Below are 25,063 nucleotides of genomic sequence, written 5' to 3'. Positions count from 1 at the left end.
TGTAAGTCCCGGTTTGTGTCTCTTTTTTAAGCATTTTCGCTTATCATTTTATCACTTTTTAATTAGCATTTATCATATTTGACATAATGAATCACACTCCCGCAAACTCTGAAGTTTCATATATGTACGGCGGTTGCACAGATCCCACTTTGTCGACTCCAAGCACATCAAACCCCACCACGGTAGATGCCAATACGCCACGAGAAAGGGAACCAGGAAGCGTCGGGTCGATAATCTTCGATCCACCAGGTCTGCAACCTCTATCATCCACTCGAATCGACGCCGCTGACACACCATTGAATCAACGGATAGTAGAGATCAACTTTGAAGGGGGCGAGGAGCAGCCTGCAGAACCCGCATCGCCGGAGGCCGAGTCACACCTGGGCAAACAAAGTATATTTTCAATCACAGAGTTAGATCCGCTTCAAAAGGTAATAATGGAACAAACTAGCAGTACTTTCAATATTATGTTACAAAAAACAATGGATAATATGATGCAGGAGATTAAAAAAGAGATTGCTACAGTAAAAGAGGAAAATAAACAAACAGTGGAACAGGGCATGAAAGAGACCGCAGGCGCTATAAAATCAGTAGAACAACGGTTGGATAATATTGAAACTAAAGTAGAGAATCATAGGGAAGAATTAAAAGCAATGATAACTCTACAAAACGAAAGTCAGGATAAAGTTACGGCAGGATTATCGGAAAGGTTGGATACGGTTACATGTGAACTCAATGAAAGGATAGATAACCTAACCACACAAATCACTACACCCATTCAGGATATAACAAATAACATTAAGGCCGATTGCCACCAAGAAATCCACAAACAAATTACCGTTGCCAATCAAACCTTAACAACTACAGTTGACAAAAATATTAACAGTATTAAAGAAATACAAAATAAACAGATTAATATGTCCACAAAAATGAACCAACTGCAAGGTAGCATAAATCAAAACACAGAAACCTGTAAAGCTTTAAACGGAACTCTACTAATTCAAAAATCCACTCTGACTCAATTAAATCAAGAAATAAACGCAAATAAAATTACACATAATAGTCAATGGCAGATAACACAGGAAAAAATAACAGCATTAGAAAATCATATTCAACAACGACCTCAAGGGATTCAAACAGACAACCTCAACGTACATAGTATATTACAAGGACTGGGAAAATTTGATAATACTGATCGCCATTTGCAACCTCAACCATTCATTGATCAGATAAAATTAGTACAAACTCTCGCACCTACCTCTTGGAATTTTTGGCGTCTTCGTTTGACTAGTTTATTGATTGGCGAACCCCTGATGTTCTTTCGGAGTAGAGCCCATGAATTTACATCATTGGATGAGTTTGTAGCTGTCTTCCTGGAACAGTATTGGAGCAGAAGTAAACAGTTGGACGTGCTAGCGGACATTATATCATGCGATTTCAACCCTAACTTAGACGGTGCATGTACCACTTTCGTCACTGCCCTACAGTTTAAAAATTCTCAATTGAGCGAGCCCATTAATGAATCGGCATTAGCAAGTATTATTTTAAAGAAGCTACCGTATCAAGTTAGAATGGCACTCGCCACACAACCCATTACTGATTGCAAGCAGCTGATAAATCATTTATATGGCATACAGTCTGTGATGGCAATATCAAACCACCGTTCAGACCAGAGATACGCACAAAATCAACATAACCCAAAATTTAGTCAGTATAACAGCCAAAATTATGAACCGGTATCATATGACCGCTACCGATCTGCCCCTCAATTTGAACGCCGCTATGAGCACAGGCAAAATGGTAACTGGAATAATGAAAAATTTCAAAATCGCACAACCAACCACTATGCCCAGCAGAGCAATCGTAAGAATCACTATTATGGCCGTGATCGATTAAACTCACATAATAATCACACACAAAACAATTACAACAGAAATTATAAACCGCCACCTCAACAAGTAAGTACAAATTATACATTAGCACATGCAATAGGATTGAATCAACAAAAAACCCAGAACCCAGCACCCAACGACCCGCCACCAGATATACAGAAAACTACAGCTAATAAACCAGGACTATATGATACCCCCGATATAACAAGCACAAGCTCAAATGAAACAAACCAAGAAAAGCAGGATATTTCAACGTCATACACCACATTTCAGAAGTGATTTACCGAAAACATTATTAGAAGAACCGAAAATATTAGAAAAACAGAAGTCAATACAAGACAGCCTACCATCAAAAACCGCCGCCAACAATGCAATTAAAACCAGCCACAAGCAACAACCAATTTTAAGTATCCTGTTCCCCACCGAAGAGCAACCCGCCGCCGAAGAGTCACTAATAAATAATATAAAAAGTTACCAGGAGGAGACCGCCACCATGTACCTGCACGTCATACCCGCGCATCAAGAGACCGTCACTATACTACCTGTTTTGACCACCACCATGCATCCGCACACAGAGCCTACACCCGCGCATCATTCCACCACACGGCAAACCAAGGACCCCATGGAAGAACGAGAGGATGACACCAGGGAGGACGGCATCCAGGACAAGAGGAGCGACCACCGCAAGGCCCGGAGACGGAAGCGCCCGAGGACACCGGACGGCCGACATCAGGACAGAGAGGACAGCATACAGGATAGAAAGAGAAACATGCACCGCAAGGCCCGGAGGCGGAAGAAGAAACGAAGGAGGAACCGCGCGCGCGCATACCGGCCGCATGCACGCTTCAAGAGGCAAAGAAGAACACCGGACCGACACCGAGGAGGACAGGAGCGGACCGAAGGCATGCATCCGCGGCACATACGCTTTAAGAGAGATATTCAGCGATGTGACCGGAAGAATAGGCCAAAAGAATGGGATAGAACCGAAGCTATTAGAAGGACTATTACGGATTCATGCATGGGCAACAACGAAATGGACTACGTATTGAGTTTGATAAAGGATAAACGGTGGCTAATAAGACTGGAAGAATTAAAAAATAATATAAAGAAAGTGGAAGTACCTGGATATGATATGATGAGAGATTATGCTATTAAAAAGATGATAAATGTTTGGATATGGTGTTTAATATTTGTTATAATGGCTGTGATATGGATAAAAGACTGTGTTGTGGATAGGACGAAAAATATTGTATTGTTGTTGTTAAATGAATCTATTATTGATAATTGGGAAGCTAATATTATAAAAATGTTTATTGTCTTGAGCATAATGAGTTATAATGAACCGAGATCAAGAATATTAAATGAATATAAGAGGAAAGATGAATTAAAATTACATGATGATTGGAATAAGAATGGATTGAAAGGAATTACCATTAATGAAACAAGGAGTTATTTGAAGAAAGAATACACAAGATACAAGGGCTTTAAATTTATGATGAAAAAAAATTATCAATAGGACAGCCTCACAAATCAACAGCAGATAACCTCACCAGCCTACAACATCTACAAACAGAATGCAAGAAGATGCAAGTAAATCACAACATTTCCACATGCAATATCGTTGAATTTGAAATAAATATGATAAGAAATCAAGGAAAACATTATTATCAAACCGATTACTGACCTTCCTTAATAAAATTAATCTTGGCATAGGACCGCATGGCAACAATCCAGTGTTTTAATTCCTTCCAGCCATTAGAAGCCTGCAATAAGAAAAAGAATAATTTTTAAATGTGTAATTAAATTAGCTACATCCACTAAAAAAGGACACAAGCGGGGATAGTATGTTTAAAAATTGTTAATTACCTTTGAAAGGAAAAAATGCAGCAGTTAGGTTAATTATGAAAGTCGACAGCAAATTCTGTAGAGCCAGTGACCAGCTGGGCAAGGCCACCTGAATCAAATATGTAATGCCTGTAAACATGTGATTATGAAAAAGTATGGTTACCCCAAAATTGTTATTTATTATTGTTATTTATTATATTTATTAATGTCGGTATATTTATTTATATGTTTTATATTTATTACTTTTAATTATGCCACGTTTGTTACCTGAAAAGACCTAAAGTGAATGCAAGCTACCAAAAAACCAAAGAGCCATTAGCAAAAGAAAAGTATTATACCTGATGTATAGAAAATTATTTATATTAAGACCTAAGAAATACTATAAGATATAAGCCCAGAAGTTTTGTGAATCGAAATTATTGTCTAAAAGGAATCATTTGTGAGAATCATGAAATGTGTGTAGTTAGGTTGGCGGCCCAGCAAGCGTCGAATTTAAAAATATTATGTTTTTAAGTGTTGTCAAGAGGAGTGCGTTTAGAAGATTATATTTATGATATTTTATGTGTGTTGAGGAGGAGAATTTGTTATTGTATTTGATAAAGGTATAAAGGAGATGCAGCAAATATGTCTGCGAACTGTGATAGAAATATGAGAGTATAATTTATAAATAAAGTATAGTATATATCGATGAATTGAAGGGTGGGTTTTCATTAAAAACATTGTGATTCTCAAATATTTTGAATTCAAACCCAGGGGCGCGTGTAAAGTATCGAATTTGGGTAGATAAAAATCCCCAACCGAAATAGTAATAGGTCTGAAAATAAAGTAACTGGCTAATATCGCCAAATAGATAATAACTAAGATTAGATAGCATCAGCTTGTTCTGGCTAAGTGGTACAAAAACCTAAAAAAGGATTTGAAGAAATTTTGTTGCTAATAAATAGATTATTATATAAAATATTTTTGAAGATTGAGGTTAGGTACATGTATTCACGGATCGGTGACCTAGAGATCGATCAAATCGAGAAACGTAGAATCTGACCAAAACCCTTGGCAGAGCTCTATTGCAATCAAATAGTGTGCAATGTGAAAAAACACCTGATCACGTGGCTAATTATTAGGTAGCATGGAATTAATATTAATGTATAGAATATTAGCTAGCATGTAAAGAGCATAACAAATAAACCAAATAAAAATAATTTAATGTATTCAGGAAATAAGAGGTACCAGGCGCATGAATACCGAATAAAATTTGCATGCACCAATAGTAAAACGGCAGTTAATAGGCGGCAATTGTAGGCCAATTCAAAAATATTTATATATATTTCTATAAATGTTTGGAATCTATGTTGAATTGTTGTATAGTCTATGTTATCGATATGGCTCGGAAGCAAAGAAATATTATTAATCATACAATCTAAGCAATAATTTGATATTTTTTGTACGATCTATTTGAACCTAAATGGCGGAGGACTAAGATATTCAAATTTTATGTTAATTTGAAAGTCGGAAATAAGATTTGTAAAAATTGAGAAAGGAGAACCAGCACTCGCCAACCAAATGCCACCAGGAGAGGACCCCAAATATTTTAGAGCGTAGTACCTTGATAATGATTTTGTAAAAGTTAAAGTTAAATTAAATTATTAAATTTCTTAAAAGACTTCGTGATGCTATTGTGAAGCAGAAGTCATTTTCATTTTTTAAATAAATTTATAACCCCTTGGAGGAGACGATTCCGGCTACCATATTCCCAGACCACATGGAGTTGGATCGACATCGGCGGCTTACAAGAAGATTTTCGACACGTGAGTGATAAATTTGAATTAGTGATGGGCGCCCTAGTGCTTCGAATTAATCTAATAATCAAAGCTAGCTCGTCGAAAGGGTTTTTATTATAAATTAAGAAATTAATAAGAGTAATACTTGCGCAAGTAAAATTAGTATTAAAGGTATTTTATTGAAAGAAAAATATAGATCAATATTTCAGAAATTTCTATTAAATCAAAGAAGTATAAAATCTAGGCTATTAAAACATATGCATATGACATTTAATTTTTGCAATATAATTTGCGATAGTTTATTATAGCTCTAATTCACTAGATATAGGCTCTACCTATTCCGTCAGGTGCCGAATCTTGCACCCTGAGATAAAAATATATATTCGATACAAAGAAATCTACTAAGTACTAGAGATTTTAATATACATATATTTGGATTATTAGTGGCTAATTTATCAAGCTGATCTTAAAGCACATATTTTTTAATTGAATTGTCCAAGTCGACAAGTATTAGCAAGCGCATATCGCAGCTACGTGCAAAAGAATGCATATGATTTTAAGATAAAGGCACATGGTAATGATTCGTGCCATAAATCTAGAATATAAAATTTAGCCTGTGATATTTTATTGATTTCAATTATTGTTCTATTTTTATATTATATTTTTCTATCGCTCTTTATATATTTTTTGCCTCGATTTATTTTTTTTGCATTATTTGTTTAATATATGTATGAAACGTTTATGGTGTGCAATTTATTTTTTATTCCTCAACACTATTGTATAAGTATCATATTTATATATATTTATTTTTTATTGAATTACAAGAGTTATAGGAGAAGCCCATACCTAGGCCTATCAAGATTTTTTAAGACTGAATACTATTAGAAAACCACGACCTAATTATATAATTATATCAAATCTCATGCTTTACCGACTGATGCCAATAATTCTATTGAAAATCAGGGTGTTTATAGGCATATATGCCTAAGTATAATGAATCAAAATAGCAATTGTTTAAAAAATACTAATTCTCAACTTGGAAAAAATTGAAACCCATATATTTACATTGTATAGACACCTACTCTTCTATTGTTCGGTTTTGTTTGTTGATGAGCTCGGTTAAGTTGATTAAGGACGGATTGATTTGATTTTCACTGCAGAATGAGATGGCTGGGAAAGGAATGTCCCAAGTTGGCGTTATTTCTCCATTGAGTGACATCAGAACTGGGCTGCTCAGATAGTTTCTCACTTGCGCAGTGATAGTGATAGTCATTCCTGTGTAAACAAGAGCTAGAGCCAGTAACCAGAATATCCTGCAAAAATTGAAAGTGATTATGTGTGACTTACTACAATAAAGATTGAAAGATAGTTCACAAACAAGGTGAACAGCCCCATCAATAATTTTGCTTGTAACTATGAGAGAACATTTTTACAATATAAATCTAATTCACTTCAAGTGTGACTACAACAATAAGATGAGGAATCTGGAAAATGGTTAAAAAAAGGAAAACTATTCCGTCAATAACTGGCTTGCAAGTACTTTTGGCAAAATTCAATTTATCAATAATGAAACGTTATAAATATGACCTAGATTAGGAAGATTCTATCCTAGACCTAGGATATAAACCTTTATTATGACCTAGATAATATCCCACCTGTCCCTTACATGCACAGGTGGGATATTGCCCTAGATAAAGATTTTTAGGACAATTCAATCATAATACAAATTTTAGGGATTCAAAATAAGTTACTTTTTCTGTTCAAAGACCATGACTTTACAATGTACCCTAGCCTAATTTGTTTAATAATTATTATTTGATTGTATGGTATGAGATGTTGAGGTATTTCTCCATAATTTAAGAGTAAGACATTGATTGATATATTTGAGTCATACAAAAAGTGGACTGTACTTTTGAGATGTAGTAATGTAATATTTAATAAATTGCTGCTAAATTGGGGATTTGTGGTACACGACTAGGTGCCACCCCGACTACTTGACACCCCAACTAGTTGTCCCCTTTTAAAACTAGTTTTTAGGGGACAAGTAGACGTGAGACATACCCGTCTAGTTGTATCCTTTCTCAGTAGGTGACAACTAGTCGGGGGGACACCCTGACGTAAGGGTGCGAGGTGTCAAGTTGTCATGTATGGTTAGGACTAGTTGACACCTCCGGTCTAGTAGGTGTCAAGTAGTCGGGGGGACAACTTGATGGCAATGGCATATTTTCACGAGGGTACAAGTAGTCGCCTATGGCCAAAATGACCAGGTGGCAAGTAGTCGGGGTGACAACTAGACAGCTACCCGGGAATTTGTAGTTTTGCTAAAATGACCAAAACAAACATAAAATTTCCTAGGTACAGTAGCAATCGTTGTACAAACAATGATCATCATTGATTGTAAAATGATTTTGTTTTATCTGAAATGAATACTTGAAGTAACGGATGTAATCAATGGTATGCCAAATGATAAGTCAGGGTATAAGTAAAACAGTTCAATAGATTTAATACAGAATATGAAATCACAATAGTAGGCAATAGTAAATTCCTGAGAATGAGCATGACAAACAAATGCTTTATTTATCTATTTATCACATCATATACAAATACTTAACAAGAGGTAAGGCACAACAGGCTCTGCCCAAAACTGTCCCATTTCCAATCTATACTATACTGTCCAAATCAAAATGTTGGTTATGTCACTTTCAATTTTCAAAATACAATTCACGCTCTTCAATACTCAAATGAGTAAATTTTGAATCAAATAGGTAGGCCTACTATTAGAGTCTAAAATCGAAAAATCTAGAACAGTAGCTTATTGATTATTCATAAAGTCTAAATTTTGAACGAAACTAGAAATTTTTGAACTAAAAACGTTACACTTTACAGAAAACTACTAGGTAAATATAATAACAATCTTTAATAATCTAGACTTTAAAAAAAATGGCAGAGATAAAAGCGTAAAAATGGAATAAGTAGAATTTGATGATAAATTCACAAACTTGAAAAAAGGTAGGAGCTTAGGATAATAATCCAAAATACAAATGAATATTTATCATTAATAAGTGAAATACATATTTATTTGGAAGGCATATATTCAAAGATATGCAAGTAAATACAAAAAAGTTTAACCAAAAGCGCTTATCGGAAGGCTTTATGGGATTAGAAAATGTAAAACATAACCTAACAATCAAAAGATTAATGCTGAATGTGACAGCAATTGTGTTAATACAAATGAATAGAATAATTCATGAAAAACAGTTATGACTGAGCAACCAAAAAGTGAGATGGATGCGGAAACACCTCATTAATAAAAAGTGTCAGAATGTGACTGAGTTGATAAATAAAAGCTTAATGTGAAAATACCAATAACTGACTGGCAGAAAATAACATAATTCAATATGTAGACATATCACACACAGAATAAGGAATGAATCTGGAACCCTCCAGAGAATATAAGACTGGAACCAACCAGAAGAACATGAAAAGTGAAAAATATAAAACAATTGTAAGGAATACATGTGATTCCAAGGTGATGAAGTGAAACTGATTTTCACAAATATAAGAAAGGTTAATCTTGTTCTGAACAAGATACAATAAAAATAATAGCCTGAAGCAAGCGTTCAGTAACTATCAAAAAATGCTAATGAGGAATAACCAAATATGAAGTGAGAAATCGTTAAACAAATACCTGACCTGATTACCAATCCGGATGTATATAGACCAGCCAAGGTCTCTGCAGGCAGGGAGTCTTCTATGCCAGGATATAGGACTGCGAGCAGCAAATTATTGCAACATACAATAGGACAGCTTCAGGCAGACACCATGCTTAGAGATGGTGTAGACAAGTGAGGCAGCACAGCTACCTATTACCCAGGTCAGGGCCAGATCCAAGGAGGGGCAGCGAGGGCATGTGCCCCAGGCGCCGAGTTAGAAGGGGCATCAAATTATAATAACCATTTTCTTATAAACATATAAAGGTAATAACTGCTTTAGGCATTTTTATCTGATGTAATTGTTAATTTGAAGTTTCAATACAGTAGAACCCCTCATAACTGGCCTCTGATTTACTGGTCCTCAGTTTATCCAGTCGCTTCTTGGAATCAATATAACATTGTTTTTCCCATGGCTTGCAGACATTTAGCAACATGATAAGTATTGGCGGCAGACGACAACGTGATGGAAGCGCTCATCCGGTCAGTTTGTTTACATTTAGGCCTAACTGTTGCCAATAACTCAGTTGAGTATGTAATCTCTTAGCAGGTGGTCGATCTCTACTGTGCGGATTTTCACTACAGTATACAGTATTGTAATTGTTTTATTATGACACTTATTTTTGTGAGTCGTGTTTAAGTTTTAAGTGGTATTTTTATCTAAAGTTTAGTTTTGCGAAATAAAAAAATGAGTGCATCAAAATGAAAATGTAACGTGGTGACAGTGAAACAAAAACTCAACGCTATCGAACACATTGACAAAGGCGAGTCCATAGCAAAAATATGTGCCGAATTAAACATAGGAAAAAGCACGGTTAATGACTGGTGTCACAATCGAAGGACTTTGATTGACTTTTGTACACAATTGAGAGTGAAAAGGTTTTATCTAAACGGTGGTACTTGAGGAAACCTTCCAATGAGATGGTTGATGACGCCTTGTGGCTATGGTTTTTGCAGTAAAGAAGGAGGGGCACTCCAATATCAGGTCCAGTTTTGAAAGAAAAAGCCATGATTTTACATAAAAAATGGAAGGAAACACTGAGTTTGTGGCCAGCAATGGCTGGCTTGACTGATGGAAAAAGAGACATGGTGTTACATTTGTAAATATCTGTGGTGAAAAAATGTCTGCAGATGCTCCTTCGGCAAGTGAATTCACAGTGAAACTGGAAAAGATAATTCAAGAAGAGAAGCTTGTTCCAGATAAGGTCTATAACATGGACGAGACAGGGCTAAATTGTGGGTTTGCCACAAAAGACATTCTCTGTTGGGGATTCCAGAAGTTCAGCTTCTGGGTTTAAATTAAACAAGGAGCAAATAACAGTAGCCCTGTGTTCAAATGCATCTGGCGAGCATAATCTTCCTCTTTTGGTCATTGGTAAATCCCAGAAACCCCGAGCCTTTAAACATGTCAATGTTTCATCTCTTCCTGTAGTTTATCGGGCCCAAAAGTTGGCATAGATGGACTCAAACATCTTTATTGACTGGTTTGTAAATGAATTCGTTCCTTAAGTCAAGAGATTCTTAAAAAAGCGCAAGTTGCCAGAAAAAGCTATTTTAGTACTTGACAATGCTGGAACCCATCCTCATGAACTTGAGTGTGACCTGGAATAAAATTTCTTTTTCTGCCTGCCAATGTTACAAGTCTTATCCAACCTATGGATCAGGGCGTGATAGAATGTTTTAAAAGGCAATATCGGCACAAGCTTCCATCAGAAATCTTAGGGGAAAAGGACTCTGATTGTATTGATCTAGTCTCGGCACTGAAAGAAATTACCATTAAGGATGTTATCTACATAACTGCCAAATCCTACAATGAAATTCCCAGTACAACACTTGTCAAATCTTGGCAGAAGGCCTGGCCAGATATTGAAAAAATAGTTAATGGCACTGAAAATGAAGATTTGATCCAGGTATCAGGTGTACAGGAAGATAATTGTAATGCAGAACTTTTAAACGACCTGACAAAGTCAGCATCAACTGGCAGAGACAGAATCCAAGATGAAGACATTCAAGAATGGGTGACTGGTGATGATGATTTGGAAAACGAGTATTTAAGTGATGAACAAATTTTGCAGAACGTTATTAAAGAGTATGAAAATGAAGAAGCAGAATTATCTGACAGTGACTCTTTGGAGGATAAAATAAGCCACGAGGAGGGTAGAAATGCACTACAGACATCACTAGCCTACATAGAGCAACAAGCCCACTCAACAGCTGTTGATGTTATGTTATTCAAGAAATGGAGGGACTATGCCTTCAAAAAAACAATGGACAAGAAAGTTCAGCAGAAAATTACAGACTATTTTAACATACAGTTATTGTTCAGTAAATATAATTTTTGGCCTACGTAAATTTATACTGTAATACTTTTATGTTAATTAGGCCTATTTTATCACTTTTTTCTGTACTGTATTGTAATTTTTCAAATAAATTTTCTTTTTGATTTAAAACTTGTATTCTTAATTTAAAACACCACAAAAGAGACCTAAACAATTTTTAAATTTTATTTACAGTACTGTACTGATTATTACTGTAGTATTACATTTACATTTTCGTTTTTTATATTAGGTTGGTTTATCCGGCCAAATCTTTATCTGGCCAGGGGTCCGGTCCCATAGCGGCCGGATATGAAGGGGTCTACTGTAGCATCATATAGTCTCCATGCACATTCTAAATTTATTTCACTCAAATATTTTGGTAAAACCCTGCCGTGCTACCAATTTCTCCTAAATAGGTTGGATAGCATTTCACACCTATTAACCTAAAGGAAGTTATCGGCTCCAAAATGGTAGATTCTTGATAAACTATGAATGGATCTATTGCTTATGAATGAGAAATCCAGTTTTCAGAGCAAACCAACTTATAATCTTCATAAGAATTTTGGCAATATACAACACAAATCCATAGAACAATACCTTACACACTTAAACATCTAACATCATTACAAGCTAAATACTTATCCATTTATATAGTTGAAAAACAATGGCTATAGGCTTGTAGACACACAAAACAAGTTATACAAAATTAGAACACCATAAAACTGTTCAAAACTCGAATTAAAACATTAAAAATTTTACTTAAACAGAAAAATATTCAGAGAGCACAAAATTAGAACACATAGCCAGCCACCATTTTTTAGAGAAAAAGACCAAAGTACAGAGCAAAGCCACACCTCAAACCAGTGACGACTTTATGAACACGTCACCGATATTAAATTCCAAAAAATTATAAATTACAAGTTTAGAATTTACATTTTACATTTGTTCTCAATAAAACTTTATTTCAAAACTGTTATTTTAAATTTATATATCCTCTATATTTATAATGATCTATTTATCTGTTAATTTTGTTAACTCTGTTTTGGTGATACCATGGAATGTGCAACACAATTATTTATGATAAATTCTCCGTTAAAAGTTGTCCACATATCGATTACTCTGATATTTACTATCAAGTTTTATAGATCTCGAATTGAAGATTCGATTTTAATCGAGAAAAAATATAATATTACAACGCACAGAACAAAATAAGAAGTAGGTATTTTTATATGAGATAATAAACACATTTTCAGCAAAGAAAGACCAGAAATTAGAATTATTTAAAAACTTAATCAAAAATAATGATCTTGAGGATCAATTTTTTTTCTTGTAACTACATATTTCCTCTATTAACTAACTTATCATTTAACTGCATAACACTTTTTTTCACTTAGTCTGTTATATTTTACGATTTACTTGAATACGAATTCTTGATTAATTTCATAGCTTCAATTGCAAAATCTGCCTCTGAAGAATATTTAATGCTATTGCATTACCTGGATCATGCATCACATGGAGGTGTTTTAAGAAGCAGATCCCAGGAATAATAATGTTCTTTGAAGAATATTATAATTTTATCATCACAAGAGAAAAACTTATGACACAAATGAGTTATGAGTATAATTTTCACTTGAGTTATTTTTATGAGACGATTCTTTGACAATTTAACCTCCCATACTATTTTATTCAAGTAATTGACTAGTACTAGAGATTTTTGTAATAAGTGATTTTTGCTACTGTAATGATCAAGAACTCCATATTTCTGTTATTTGTTGTATATTATATGTTTATCACAAATTATGCATTTTATGAATATTCTTTGATTAGATCTCATTTTTTCTATCTACTTATTTATAACTTTACTATTATTAAAAATGCGTAATTTATCCACAGTATCAATAGCAATATTAATATATTTTAAATATTCTCACAATCAACAAGTTAATTTTAAAGTTGAAGCTTTAATTTTTTCAGCATTGTTTTCAATTTTGTATCTGAATGAAAATGAACAATGGCACAACTTATCATTAGAAATGACTTCTAATTCAACTCAAGTTCTATTTCAACCTCATATATGACTAATATAGTATTAATCCCCCGCATTTTTGTAAATCAGTTGGTGATGGTCCATCGTGAAGGGGGCGCCAAATGTAAAGCTTGCCCCCCCCCCTTGAAAAATTGGTAGATCCGGCCCTGACCCAGGTACTAATAGCAGCTACTAAGTGAGATGACGAATCCAAGGAGCTTGAAGACGTGGATGCATGAATTCCTGAATAATGGGATGATGTAGAGGAGCAACAGCTTGTGTTGTTGATGCTGATGGTACACAATGAATACCAATACTTGTAAATGGTGATTTTTCTAATCTTATATTTATAAGATCTTCGAATAGGCACTAGCAAGCCCTATAAAGAGAGATTGGCGCTGATGGCCCACAAAGTGTAATATGATGCTGACAGTCTGCAATAAGTTCCAATACTTGTGACTGGCAACTTTTAATGTTCTTCAAATAGGCGCTAGGAAGCAACATGAAGAAAGATTGGCACTGATGGCCCACAAAGTATGTAATATTACATTTTTTCTCAATAAAAATCGAATCTTCAATTTGATATTCAACATATTGATAAAACTTGATAGTAACATTTTTACCGGGAATTTATCAGATACACTAGTGTTGAATAACCTACAGTAATAATAAGGTTCTATTTCTGAGGTAACAAATAATTCTAAACAACATAAAGGTTAAATAAATTCAAAACAGTTTCAAAAATAAAGTATTATTGAGAATAATTAATATAATTTGTAAACTTGTATTCTTTATTAGTGAGGCTGGCAATTGATGATGTGTCTGGGCATCACCCGAAAAGCTTCAGGCATTTCTCTCAAGATAAGATGGATGCTGGCTAGAGTTGAATTGTTTTAGTCCTCTTGAAATTTTTCTATATAAGTGAAGTTTAAAATGTTTTAATTGAGATCTGGATAATTTTATTATATTCTAAATTTGTGTTGAATGTTTTGTGTAATTTTGGAAGCCTGTAGCCAAAAAAATGAGCTCAATATGAATAGATAAGTATTTTTAGCTTGTAAGAATCTTCTGTTTAAGTATCAATAATGGTTCTGTTCAGTAATTTTTGAGTTGTAAATTGCCCAGGTTTTATGAGAATTATGATTTGATTTGCTACGATCTGGATTCCTTATTCATAGACATTGAATCATTAAATCCATTCATGATTTATCAAGATGTTAGTATAATTGGAACCAATGAGTTTCCTTGGGTGATAGGTGAAAAACTATCAAACCTATTGGATAAAATTGGTAGCACGCCAAGGAGTATGACACTGCCGGTCCACAAAGAGTTCCATTACTTGTGAATGGCAACTTGAAATGTCCCAATTTGCACTGGCGGGTAACCAGACTATGCATGTCCAGTGAAGCTGAATTGGCACTGGTGGCCCACAAAGAATGTAAATCACAGTTGGAATTTCAATGAATTGAAATTCAATAAATGTTGATTGATGAAAAAAATGAGAGTTCCTGAAAAAAGAATTGATTTCACCTTGATTCATGTATAGAAGCTTGAACATGTGTTTTTTGAAAAACACATATTGACTGAAAACTCAATTTGTAGTGAGGCGATCACAAAGATTCATGATTGTAGAAATTCACATGATAAACTATAATGGAATAAAGCCATTGTGCAACTTTGAACGGAAATAAAAAAGAAAAAATTGAATAAGATATGTTCACATAGATGCCATTTTCTTCAAGAAGGAAGAGTGAGTGTAGCACAGACACTAGAAGTCAGAAGCTGTCATGAGACGGAAATGGATAAAACAATTGACAAATATAAAACAAAATAAGTGGGAATGCTGATGAATTGACAAAAATAAACAATTCACAAAATAATTCAAATACCGGTTAGAGATAAGGAAGACAAAAGAACTTACAAAAATAAGAATGACCACACAGAACTAGCAGCACAGAGTGGGCTAATGTCGATATTTATGAACTGCATACTAAAGTAGCACAGATTTCAAAATGGGCAATGATTGAAATTTAACATTCATGTTAATACTTAATAGCTATTTATGTATTAAGAGCGTAATGTGCAACTTTATCGCTCACGCAAAACAAAAGTTATCATGCGACGCAAAGCAGAGCGTTGCTTGATAATTTTGCAAGAGCGATAAAGAAGCATTATGAGCGAATTACATACAAAATTATTTCTACAACTGTTCAAACCTGTTAAACTACTTATATCTGGTGGAGTTGATAATAATTACCGTATTCATCTTCACTGATATCCATCATGGCTGCAGAGTGCAGAACTGGTACAATTACTGACATTTTAGGTTAAGATCTGACCTACTTTTGGCGAGATTCTTATCATCAGCTGATTAGGGAGCGTAAAGAAACTCTTCTGCACATGCGCAAATGATTAGCAAGCATAAAAAATCTTATACACATAAGAATAAAATTCAAGATGCTGCTAATAATAAATTATATCTTTATTAAGATAGGTACCCCACTGTAATATAATTATATGTTGGGGTGATCAAAATATTCTTACTTACTGCTCATTATCTTTTATCAGAATTATCTGATTGATTTTTATATGTTGCATTCAGCAAACTATAACGTTTGTTACCTCAAGTTTTTATGATATGTCAAATTGAATCTAATTTCATTTGTTGCAAGGTTCGAATTGTTTTGTCACTTCACTTGTTGTTATAAACATAACCTAACAAGTCATTTCTCAGTTTTGGAATTATTATCGTGTATCTCTCATACTTACATTCAATGTTGTTGTGTAACAACATTCAGTGAGTTACATTTTGATATTTCAAGTAAACTGCATCTTTTGCAAGGTACCATTCAATCAGTATTTGTATTTGTTGACAACAGTCAGTACCGCCGGTAGCTGTTGTAATTTGTCATTTCAGAATTTATTCTACGTTTTCATATTTGGATGAGCTCACGTCATTCTTATCATTATTCAAAAAGTCTATTTACTTCACTAGTATTATTTTTCCATTAATCATTTTATTTTGGTTGTATTAGCATTGCTACGGCCACCGAGATGGGCGCAATAACAAATTACTTAGTAGCTTCTACTGGTGGAGCCATGTTGGCTTGAGTGAACACGAATTGAAACGAATACACTTTTATTACTAATCGGAGGACCAGAACAACAATAAGTTGATCAAATGAATTACTCAAACACATAAATCAAGTTCAATACAACAAGGTGGTGTAATACAAAGTCCTTCATATAAAGGCGGGAATGTCACTACTATAGTGAGGTGCACCTTATAATGGCAGTGAAGAAAGATAGGAGAAAAACGTTGCCAAGTCTCTCCATTTTGCCACTGACTGTACACAGCTGTAACTCAATTCATCTCATTAAATTTAATCTAATAATAATTATCATTTCCTTGAAGAAATAATGAATTTAATATCAAATTGGATAAATAATTCTATAGTCTGATTTTTACTCTAATATTGGCATATGAAGGAGGCTACTTTTTCCTTTTTACTTTTTACTTTATCCTTGAGATGCAAAATTTCCAAAAACCTTGTATATAGGTCGACATGTTTAAACATTTAAACATTTGAACATTTGAACATTTAAACATTTGAACATTTAAACATTTGAACATTTGAACATTTAAACATTAAAACATTTAAACATTTGAACATTTAAACATTTAAACATTTGAACATTTAAACATTTAAACATTTGAACATTTAAACATTTAAACATTTAAACATTTAAACATTTGAACATTTAAACATTTAAACATTTAAACATTTAAGCATTTAAACATTTAAACATTTAAGCATTTAAACATTTAAACATTTAAACATTTAAACATTTAAACATTTGAACATTTGAACATTTAAACATTTAGGCCTAAACATTTAAACATTTAAACATTCAAACATTTAAACATTTAAACATTTAAACATTCAAACATTCAAACATTCAAACATTTAAACATTTAAACATTCAAACATTTAAACATCTAAACATTTAAACATTTAAACATTTAAACATTTAAACATTTAAACATTTAAAATTTAAACATTTAAACATTTAACATTTAAACATTCAACATTTAAACATTTAAACATTTAAACATTTAAACATTTAAACATTAAACATTTAAACATTTAAACATTCAACATTTAAACATTTAAAATTTAAACATTTAAACATTTAAACATTTAAACATTTAAACATTAAACATTTAAACATTTAAACATTTAAACATTTAAACATTTAAACATTAAACATTTAAACATTTAAACATTTAAACATTTAAACATTTAAACATTTAAACATTTAAACTTTAAACATTTAAACATTAAACATTTAAACATTTAAACATTTAAACATTTAAACATTTAAACATTTAAACATTAAACATTTAAACATTTAAACATTTAAACATTTAACATTTAAACATTTAAACATTAAACATTCAAACATTTAAACATTTAAACATTTAAACATTTAAACATTTAAACATTTAAACATTTAAACATTAAACATTTAAACATTTAAACATTTAAACATTTAAACTTTAAACATTTAAACATTTAAACATTTAAACATTTAAACATTAAACATTTAAACATTGAAACATTTAAACATTGAAACATTTAAACATTAAACATTTAAACATTTGAACATTTGAACATTTAAACATTTGAACATTTGAACATTTGAACATTTAAACATTTGAACATTCAAAAATGATTAAATGTTCAAATGTTTAAACATTTAAACATTTAAACATTCAAACATTCAAACATTTAACATTTAAACATTTAGGCCTAAACATTTAAACATTCAACATTTAAACATTTGAACATTTGAACATTTAAACATTTAAGCATTTAAACATTTAAAATTTAAACATTTAAAATTTAAACATTTAAACTTTAAACATTTAAACATTTGAACATTTGAACATTTAAACATTAAACATTTAAACATTTGAACATTTAAAACATTTAAACATTTAAACATTTAGGCCTAAACATTTAAACATTTAGGCCTAAACATTTAAACATTTGAACATTCAAAAATTATTAAATGTTCAAATGTTTAAACATTTAAACATTCAAACATTTAAACATCTAAACATTTAAACATTTAGGAAAAAGCACGGTTAATGACTGGTGTCGCAATCGAAGGACTTTGATTGACTTTGTACACAATTGAGAGTGAAAAGGTTTTATCTAAACGGTGGTACTTGAGGAAACCTTCCAATGAGATGGTTGATGACGCCTTGTGGCTATGGTTTTTGCAGTAAAGAAGGAGGGGCACTCCAATATCAGGTCCAGTTTTGAAAGAAAAAAGCCATGATTTTACATAAAAATGGAAGGAAACACTGAGTTTGTGGCCAGCAATGGCTGGCTTGACTGATGGAAAAAGAGACATGGTGTTACATTTGTAAATATCTGTGGTGAAAAAATGTCTGCAGATGCTCCTTCGGCAAGTGAATTCACAGTGAAACTGGAAAAGATAATTCAAGAAGAGAAGCTTGTTCCAGATAAGGTCTATAACATGGACGAGACGGGGCTAAAATGTGGGTTTGCCACAAAAGACATTCTCTGTTGGGGATTCCAGAAGTTCAGCTTCCGGGTTTAAATTAAACAAGGAGCAAATAACAGTGGCCCTGTGTTCAAATGCATCTGGCGAGCATAATCTTCCTCTTTTGGTCATTGGTAAATCCCAGAAAGTAAACCATTGGTAAACCCCAAGCCTTTAAACATGTCAATGTTTCATCTCTTCCTGTAGTTTATCGGGCCCAAAAGTTGGCATAGATGGACTCAAACATCTTTATTGACTGGTTTGTAAATGAATTCGTTCCTAAAGTCAAGAGATTCTTAAAAAAGTGCAAGTTGCCAGAAAAAGCTATTTTAGTACTTGACAATGCTGGAACCCATCCTCATGAACTTGAGTGTGACCTGGAATAAAATTTCTTTTTCTGCCTGCCAATGTTACGAGTCTTATCCAACCTATGGATCAGGGCGTGATAGAATGTTTTAAAAGGCAATATCGGCACAAGCTTCTATCAGAAATCTTAGGGGAAAAGGACTCTGATGGTATTGATCTAGTCTCGGCACTGAAAGAAATTACCATTAAGGATGTTATCTACATAACTGCCGAATCCTACAATGAAATTCCCAGTACAACACTTGTCAAATCTTGGCAGAAGGCCTGGCCAGATATTGAAAAAATAGTTAATGGCACTGAAAATGAAGATTTGATCCAGGTATCAGGTGTACAGGAAGATAATTGTAATGCAGAACTTTTAAACGACCTGACAAAGTCAGCATCAACTGGCAGAGACAGAATCCAAGATGAAGACATTCAAGAATGGGTGACTGGTGATGATGATTTGGAAAACGAGTATTTAAGTGATGAACAAATTGTGCAGAACGTTATTAAAGAGTATGAAAATGAAGAAGCAGAATTATCTGACAGTGACTCTTTGGAGGATAAAATAAGCCACGAGGAGGGTAGAAATGCACTACAGACATCACTAGCCTACATAGAGCAACAAGCCCACTCAACAGCTGTTGATGTTATGTTATTCAAGAAATGGAGGGACTATGCCTTCAAAAAAACAATGGACAAGAAAGTTCAGCAGAAAATTACAGACTATTTTAACATACAGTTATTGTTCAGTAAATATATTTTTGGCCTACGTAATTTATACTGTAATACTTTTATGTTAATTAGGCCTATTTTATCACTTTTTTCTGTACTGTATTGTAATTTTTCAAATAAATTTTCTTTTGATTTAAAACTTGTATTCTTAATTTAAAACACCACAAAAGAGACCTAAACAATTTTTAAATTTTATTTACAGTACTGTACTGATTATTACTGTAGTATTACATTTAAATTTTCGTTTTTTATATTAGGTTGGTTTATCCGGCCAAATCTTTATCTGGCCAGGGGTCCGGTCCCATAGCGGCCGGATATGAAGGGGTCTACTGTAGCATCATATAGTCTCCATGCACATTCTAAATTTATTTCACTCAAATATTTTGGTAAAACCCTGCCGTGCTACCAATTTCTCCTAAATAGGTTGGATAGCATTTCACACCTATTAACCTAAAGGAAGTTATCGGCTCCAAAATGGTAGATTCTTGATAAACTATGAATGGATCTATTGCTTATGAATGAGAAATCCAGTTTCAGAGCAAACCAACTTATAATCTTCATAAGAATTTTGGCAATATACAACACAAATCCATAAAACAATACCTTACACACTAAACATCTAACATCATTACAAGCTAAATACATATCCATTTATATAGTTGAAAAACAATGGCTATAGGCTTGTAGACACACAAAACAAGTTATACAAAATTAGAACACCATAAAACTGTTCAAAACTCGAATTAAAACATTAAACATTTAAACATTTAAACATTGAAACATTTAAACATTCAAAGATTCAAACATTCAAACAAAACATTTAAACATTTAAACATTTAAACATTTAAACATTTAAACATTTAAACATTTAAACATTAAACATTAAACATTTAAACATTTAAACATTTAAACATTTAAACATTTAAACATTTAAACATTTAAACATTTAAAAATTAAACATTTAAAACATTTGAACATTCAAAAATTATTAAATGTTCAAATGTTTAAACATTTAAACATTTAAACATTTAAACATTTAAACATTCAAACATTTAAACATTTAAACATTTAACATTAAACATTTAAACATTTAAACATTTAAACATTTAAACATTTAAACATTTAAACATTTAAACATTTAAACATTAAACATTTAAACATTTAAACATTTAAACATTTAAACATTTAAACATTTAAACATTTAAACATTTAAACATTTAAACATTTAAACATTTAACATTTAAACATTTAAACATTTAAACATTTAAACATTTAAACATTTAAACATTTAAACATTTAAACATTTAAACATTTAACATTTAAACATTAAACATTTAAACATTTAAACATTTAAACATTTAAACATTAAACATTTAAACATTAAACATTTAAACATTTAAACATTTAAACATTAAACATTTAAACATTTAAACATTAAACATTTAAACATTTAAACATTTAAACATTTAAACATTAAACATTTAAACATTTAAACATTTAAACATTTAAACATTTAAACATTTAAATATTTAAACATTTAAACATTTAAACATTTAAACATTTAATCATTCACACATTTAAACATTTAAGAGAAATGCCAAACCATCGACTCGAATCTTAGACCTCACTTCCCTCGATCAATAAGAATATTAGTTTTCATCGACTATCAGAGAGTAAAAATAATTTGTGAGTACTGCAGTGACAGAACTGAAAGGTTTAGTTCGTCTCAGTTTTGTTTCATCTATTTTTCTTACAGTCCACTTACTAAGTTGGCCAACCCAGCTTTCATTCGTCAGCGCTCACAGCAATAGAGTAAAAATAATAAACTTATAATCTCTCACTCCTACTATGAGTGAATTTAGAAAAATTATATAGAGAGCCTTTTTTACTTTCCTTGCCCTATTACCATAGGTAAGGAAAGTATTGCTTTCCAAAAAAAATTAAGGTACCCTTATTTCAAGTTTTCTATACGTTTCAAGGTCCCCTGAGTCCAAAAACATGGTTTTTGGGTATTGGTCTGTGTGTGTGTGTATGTGTGTGTGTATGTGTTTGTGTGTGTGTGTGTGTATGTGTGTGTGTGTGTGTGTGTGTGTATGTGTGTGTGTATGTCTGTGAACACGATATCTCCATTCCTAATTGACCGATTGACTTGAAATTTTAAACTTAAGGTCCTTATACGACGAGGATCCGACAACAAGAAATTCAATAAAATTCAGTCCAAAATGGCGGAAAAAATGGCGGATAATTACTAAAAACCCATGTTTTTCACGGTTTTCTCGAGAACTGCTCTAACGATTTTCTTCAAATTCATACCATGGATAGCTATTTATAAGCCCTATCAACTGACTTGAGTCTTATTTCTGGGAAAATTGCAGGAGCTCCGTAATATTTCTGAGAAAAATGGCAGATAATCACTAAAAAACCATGTTTTTCACGATTTCCTCGAAAACGGCTCAAACGATTTTCTTCAAATTTATACCATGGATAGCTATTTATAAGCCCTATAAACTGGCATGAGTCTCATTTCTGGGAAAATTCCAGGAGCTCCGTAATATTCATGAGAAAAATGGCGGATAATCACTAAAAAAACCATGTTTTCCACGGTTTTCTCGAAAACGGCTCTAACGATTTTCTTCAAATTTATTGAATGGATAGCTTTTTATCAGCTCTATCAACTGGCATGATTCTCCTCTCTGGGAAACTAATGGGGGGTCCACCCCATCCTTGAGAAATGGACTTAGTAACCTCCTTCTCGTGCATGGGGTAGGTAGGTAGCGCAGTTCATAAAAAGAACACATAGTCGAGATATTTCATCTGTAGAACAGCTCTTTTGACGACTTTAAAAAAATTACGACTAAAAAAATAATCGAATTTCACAATTTACACTAAGGAAAAAGTATTCTGAAAACAATAATTATATATACAAATATACAGAAGTTTGATCGTAGTTTCAAATATGAGCAAGGAAAGTTGTGTGAGTGTACCACACCAGATTTTTAATTCTCACCTTCCATAGAGCGGTTGGTGTGGATGAGCCAAGTATCGCAGGCCATGGAGTGACGTCATTCTGCAGTACTTGACAAATCTTGCAATTAAATTTTCTTTCCAATCCTTCCAATCTCCACCTTTCCAATGGGGTTTTCCAGATTTTGTTTTTCTCTCCTGTAATTGTTGAATACACCAAGTAGCCTACAGAATATTCAAATTTGATAACTCAATAACTTATAATAAATTTTGCATGTAAACTGTAATAAATTCCCATGAATCAAGAATGAACTAAAGGTAACTTAGGAGCCTTGACTAGAGTATCAACTCCATTCAATAAATTAATCCCTCCTCTTCTATGCGTGGTACTATAAGCAGTGGACGTGTAGTTGCGATAACAAAGTCAACTATAGGCCTATCCTTTAATTTTCAAATGCCAGTAAAAATTACATAACTAGTGACCCCCAGTGATGGAGAAGTCGCTCAAGAACTGTAATCTTTGTAATCTTTGAAACCCGCAACTTTTAATTATAAAGAGTTGATGAAAATCATTATTTATTATTTTACTGGATGAATTTTTTGATTCATTTTGTAATCCAATAATTTACAGATACCTCATAGCTGAAATTGAAAAAATCAGCATTTTTATGCAGGGATTTCTCGAAAACGGCTCTAACGATTTTCTTCAAATTCATACCATGGATAGCTATTTATAAGCCCTATCAACTGACTTGAGTCTTATTTCTGGGAAAATTGCAGGAGCTCCGTAATATTCTGAGAAAAATGGCAGATAATCACTAAAAAACCATGTTTTTCACGATTTTCTCGAAAACGGCTCAAACGATTTTCTTCAAATTTATACCATGGATAGCTATTTATAAGCCCTATAAACTGGCATGAGTCTCATTTCTGGGAAAATTCCAGGAGCTCCGTAATATTCATGAGAAAAATGGCGGATAATCACTAAAAAACCATGTTTTTCACGGTTTTCTCGAAAACGGCTCTAACGATTTTCTTCAAATTTATTAAATGGATAGCTTTTTATCAGCTCTATCAACTGGCATGATTCTCCTCTCTGGGAAACTAATGGGGGGTCCACCCCATCCTTGAGAAATGGACTTAGTAACCTCCTTCTCGTGCATGGGGTAGGTAGGTAGCGCAGTTCATAAAAAGAACACATAGTCGAGATATTTCATCTGTAGAACAGCTCTTTTGACGACTTTAAAAAAATTACGACTAAAAAAATAATCGAATTTCACAATTTACACTAAGGAAAAAGTATTCTGAAAACAATAATTATATATACAAATATACAGAAGTTTGATCGTAGTTTCAAATATGAGCAAGGAAAGTTGTGTGAGTGTACCACACCAGATTTTTAATTCTCACCTTCCATAGAGCGGTTGGTGTGGATGAGCCAAGTATCGCAGGCCATGGAGTGACGTCATTCTGCAGTACTTGACAAATCTTGCAATTAAATTTTCTTTCCAATCCTTCCAATCTCCACCTTTCCAATGGGGTTTTCCAGATTTTGTTTTTCTCTCCTGTAATTGTTGAATACACCAAGTAGCCTACAGAATATTCAAATTTGATAACTCAATAACTTATAATAAATTTTGCATGTAAACTGTAATAAATTCCCATGAATCAAGAATGAAGTAAAGGTAACTTAGGAGCCTTGACTAGAGTATCAACTCCATTCAATAAATTAATCCCTCCTCTTCTATGCGTGGTACTATAAGCAGTGGACGTGTAGTTGCGATAACAAAGTCAACTATATCCTTTAATTTTCAAATGCCAGTAAAAATTACATAACTAGTGACCCCCAGTGATGGAGAAGTCGCTCAAG

At 32.8% G+C, this 25,063-nt stretch overlaps 2 protein-coding genes across 6 annotated transcripts in view; both read right to left on the bottom strand.

Annotated features, from left to right (window-relative positions):
• The window catches only part of LOC111048309 (pickpocket protein 28-like), a 100,748-nt gene that overhangs the window by 36,318 nt on the left and 39,367 nt on the right, over positions 1 to 25,063 (bottom strand). The gene's annotated exons all lie outside the window — the stretch shown is intronic.
• Positions 6,475 to 24,774, bottom strand: LOC120351948 (pickpocket protein 28-like). 5 transcript variants are annotated; one of them, XR_005571651.1, is made up of 2 exons: positions 15,786 to 15,817; positions 6,475 to 6,828 (listed from the first exon to the last, which is right to left on the bottom strand). XR_005571651.1 is itself a non-coding variant. In XM_039430946.1 (2 exons), the coding sequence occupies exons 1-2, from the start codon at positions 24,660 to 24,662 to the stop codon at positions 6,594 to 6,596; spliced, it is 294 nt and encodes a 97-aa protein (XP_039286880.1). In that variant the 5' UTR covers positions 24,663 to 24,774; the 3' UTR covers positions 6,475 to 6,593. The 5 variants fall into 5 exon arrangements, 2 of the variants coding, with proteins under 2 accessions (XP_039286880.1, XP_039286879.1); XR_005571649.1 differs by lacking the exon at positions 15,786 to 15,817 and adding an exon at positions 9,204 to 9,776; XR_005571650.1 differs by lacking the exon at positions 15,786 to 15,817 and adding an exon at positions 9,209 to 9,776.

This window comes from Nilaparvata lugens, chromosome 6, assembly GCF_014356525.2.
Source record: "Nilaparvata lugens isolate BPH chromosome 6, ASM1435652v1, whole genome shotgun sequence".
Classification (NCBI taxonomy): domain Eukaryota; kingdom Metazoa; phylum Arthropoda; class Insecta; order Hemiptera; family Delphacidae; genus Nilaparvata; species Nilaparvata lugens.
The sequence above is the reverse complement of the archived record's forward strand: the minus strand, read 5'-3'. Positions and strand labels throughout refer to the sequence as shown.

What these genes read in the sequence shown, in the direction of transcription:
- LOC120351948 (XM_039430946.1), bottom strand. Translation starts at nt 24,662, where the DNA reads ATGACGTCACTCCATGGCCTGCGATACTTGGCTCATCCACACCAACCG. An exon ending in CACCAACCGCTCTATGGAAG is followed by an intron (nt 6,829 to 24,603) that starts GTGAGAATTAAA and finishes CAATTTTTGCAG; the next exon opens with GATATTCTGGTTACTGGCTC.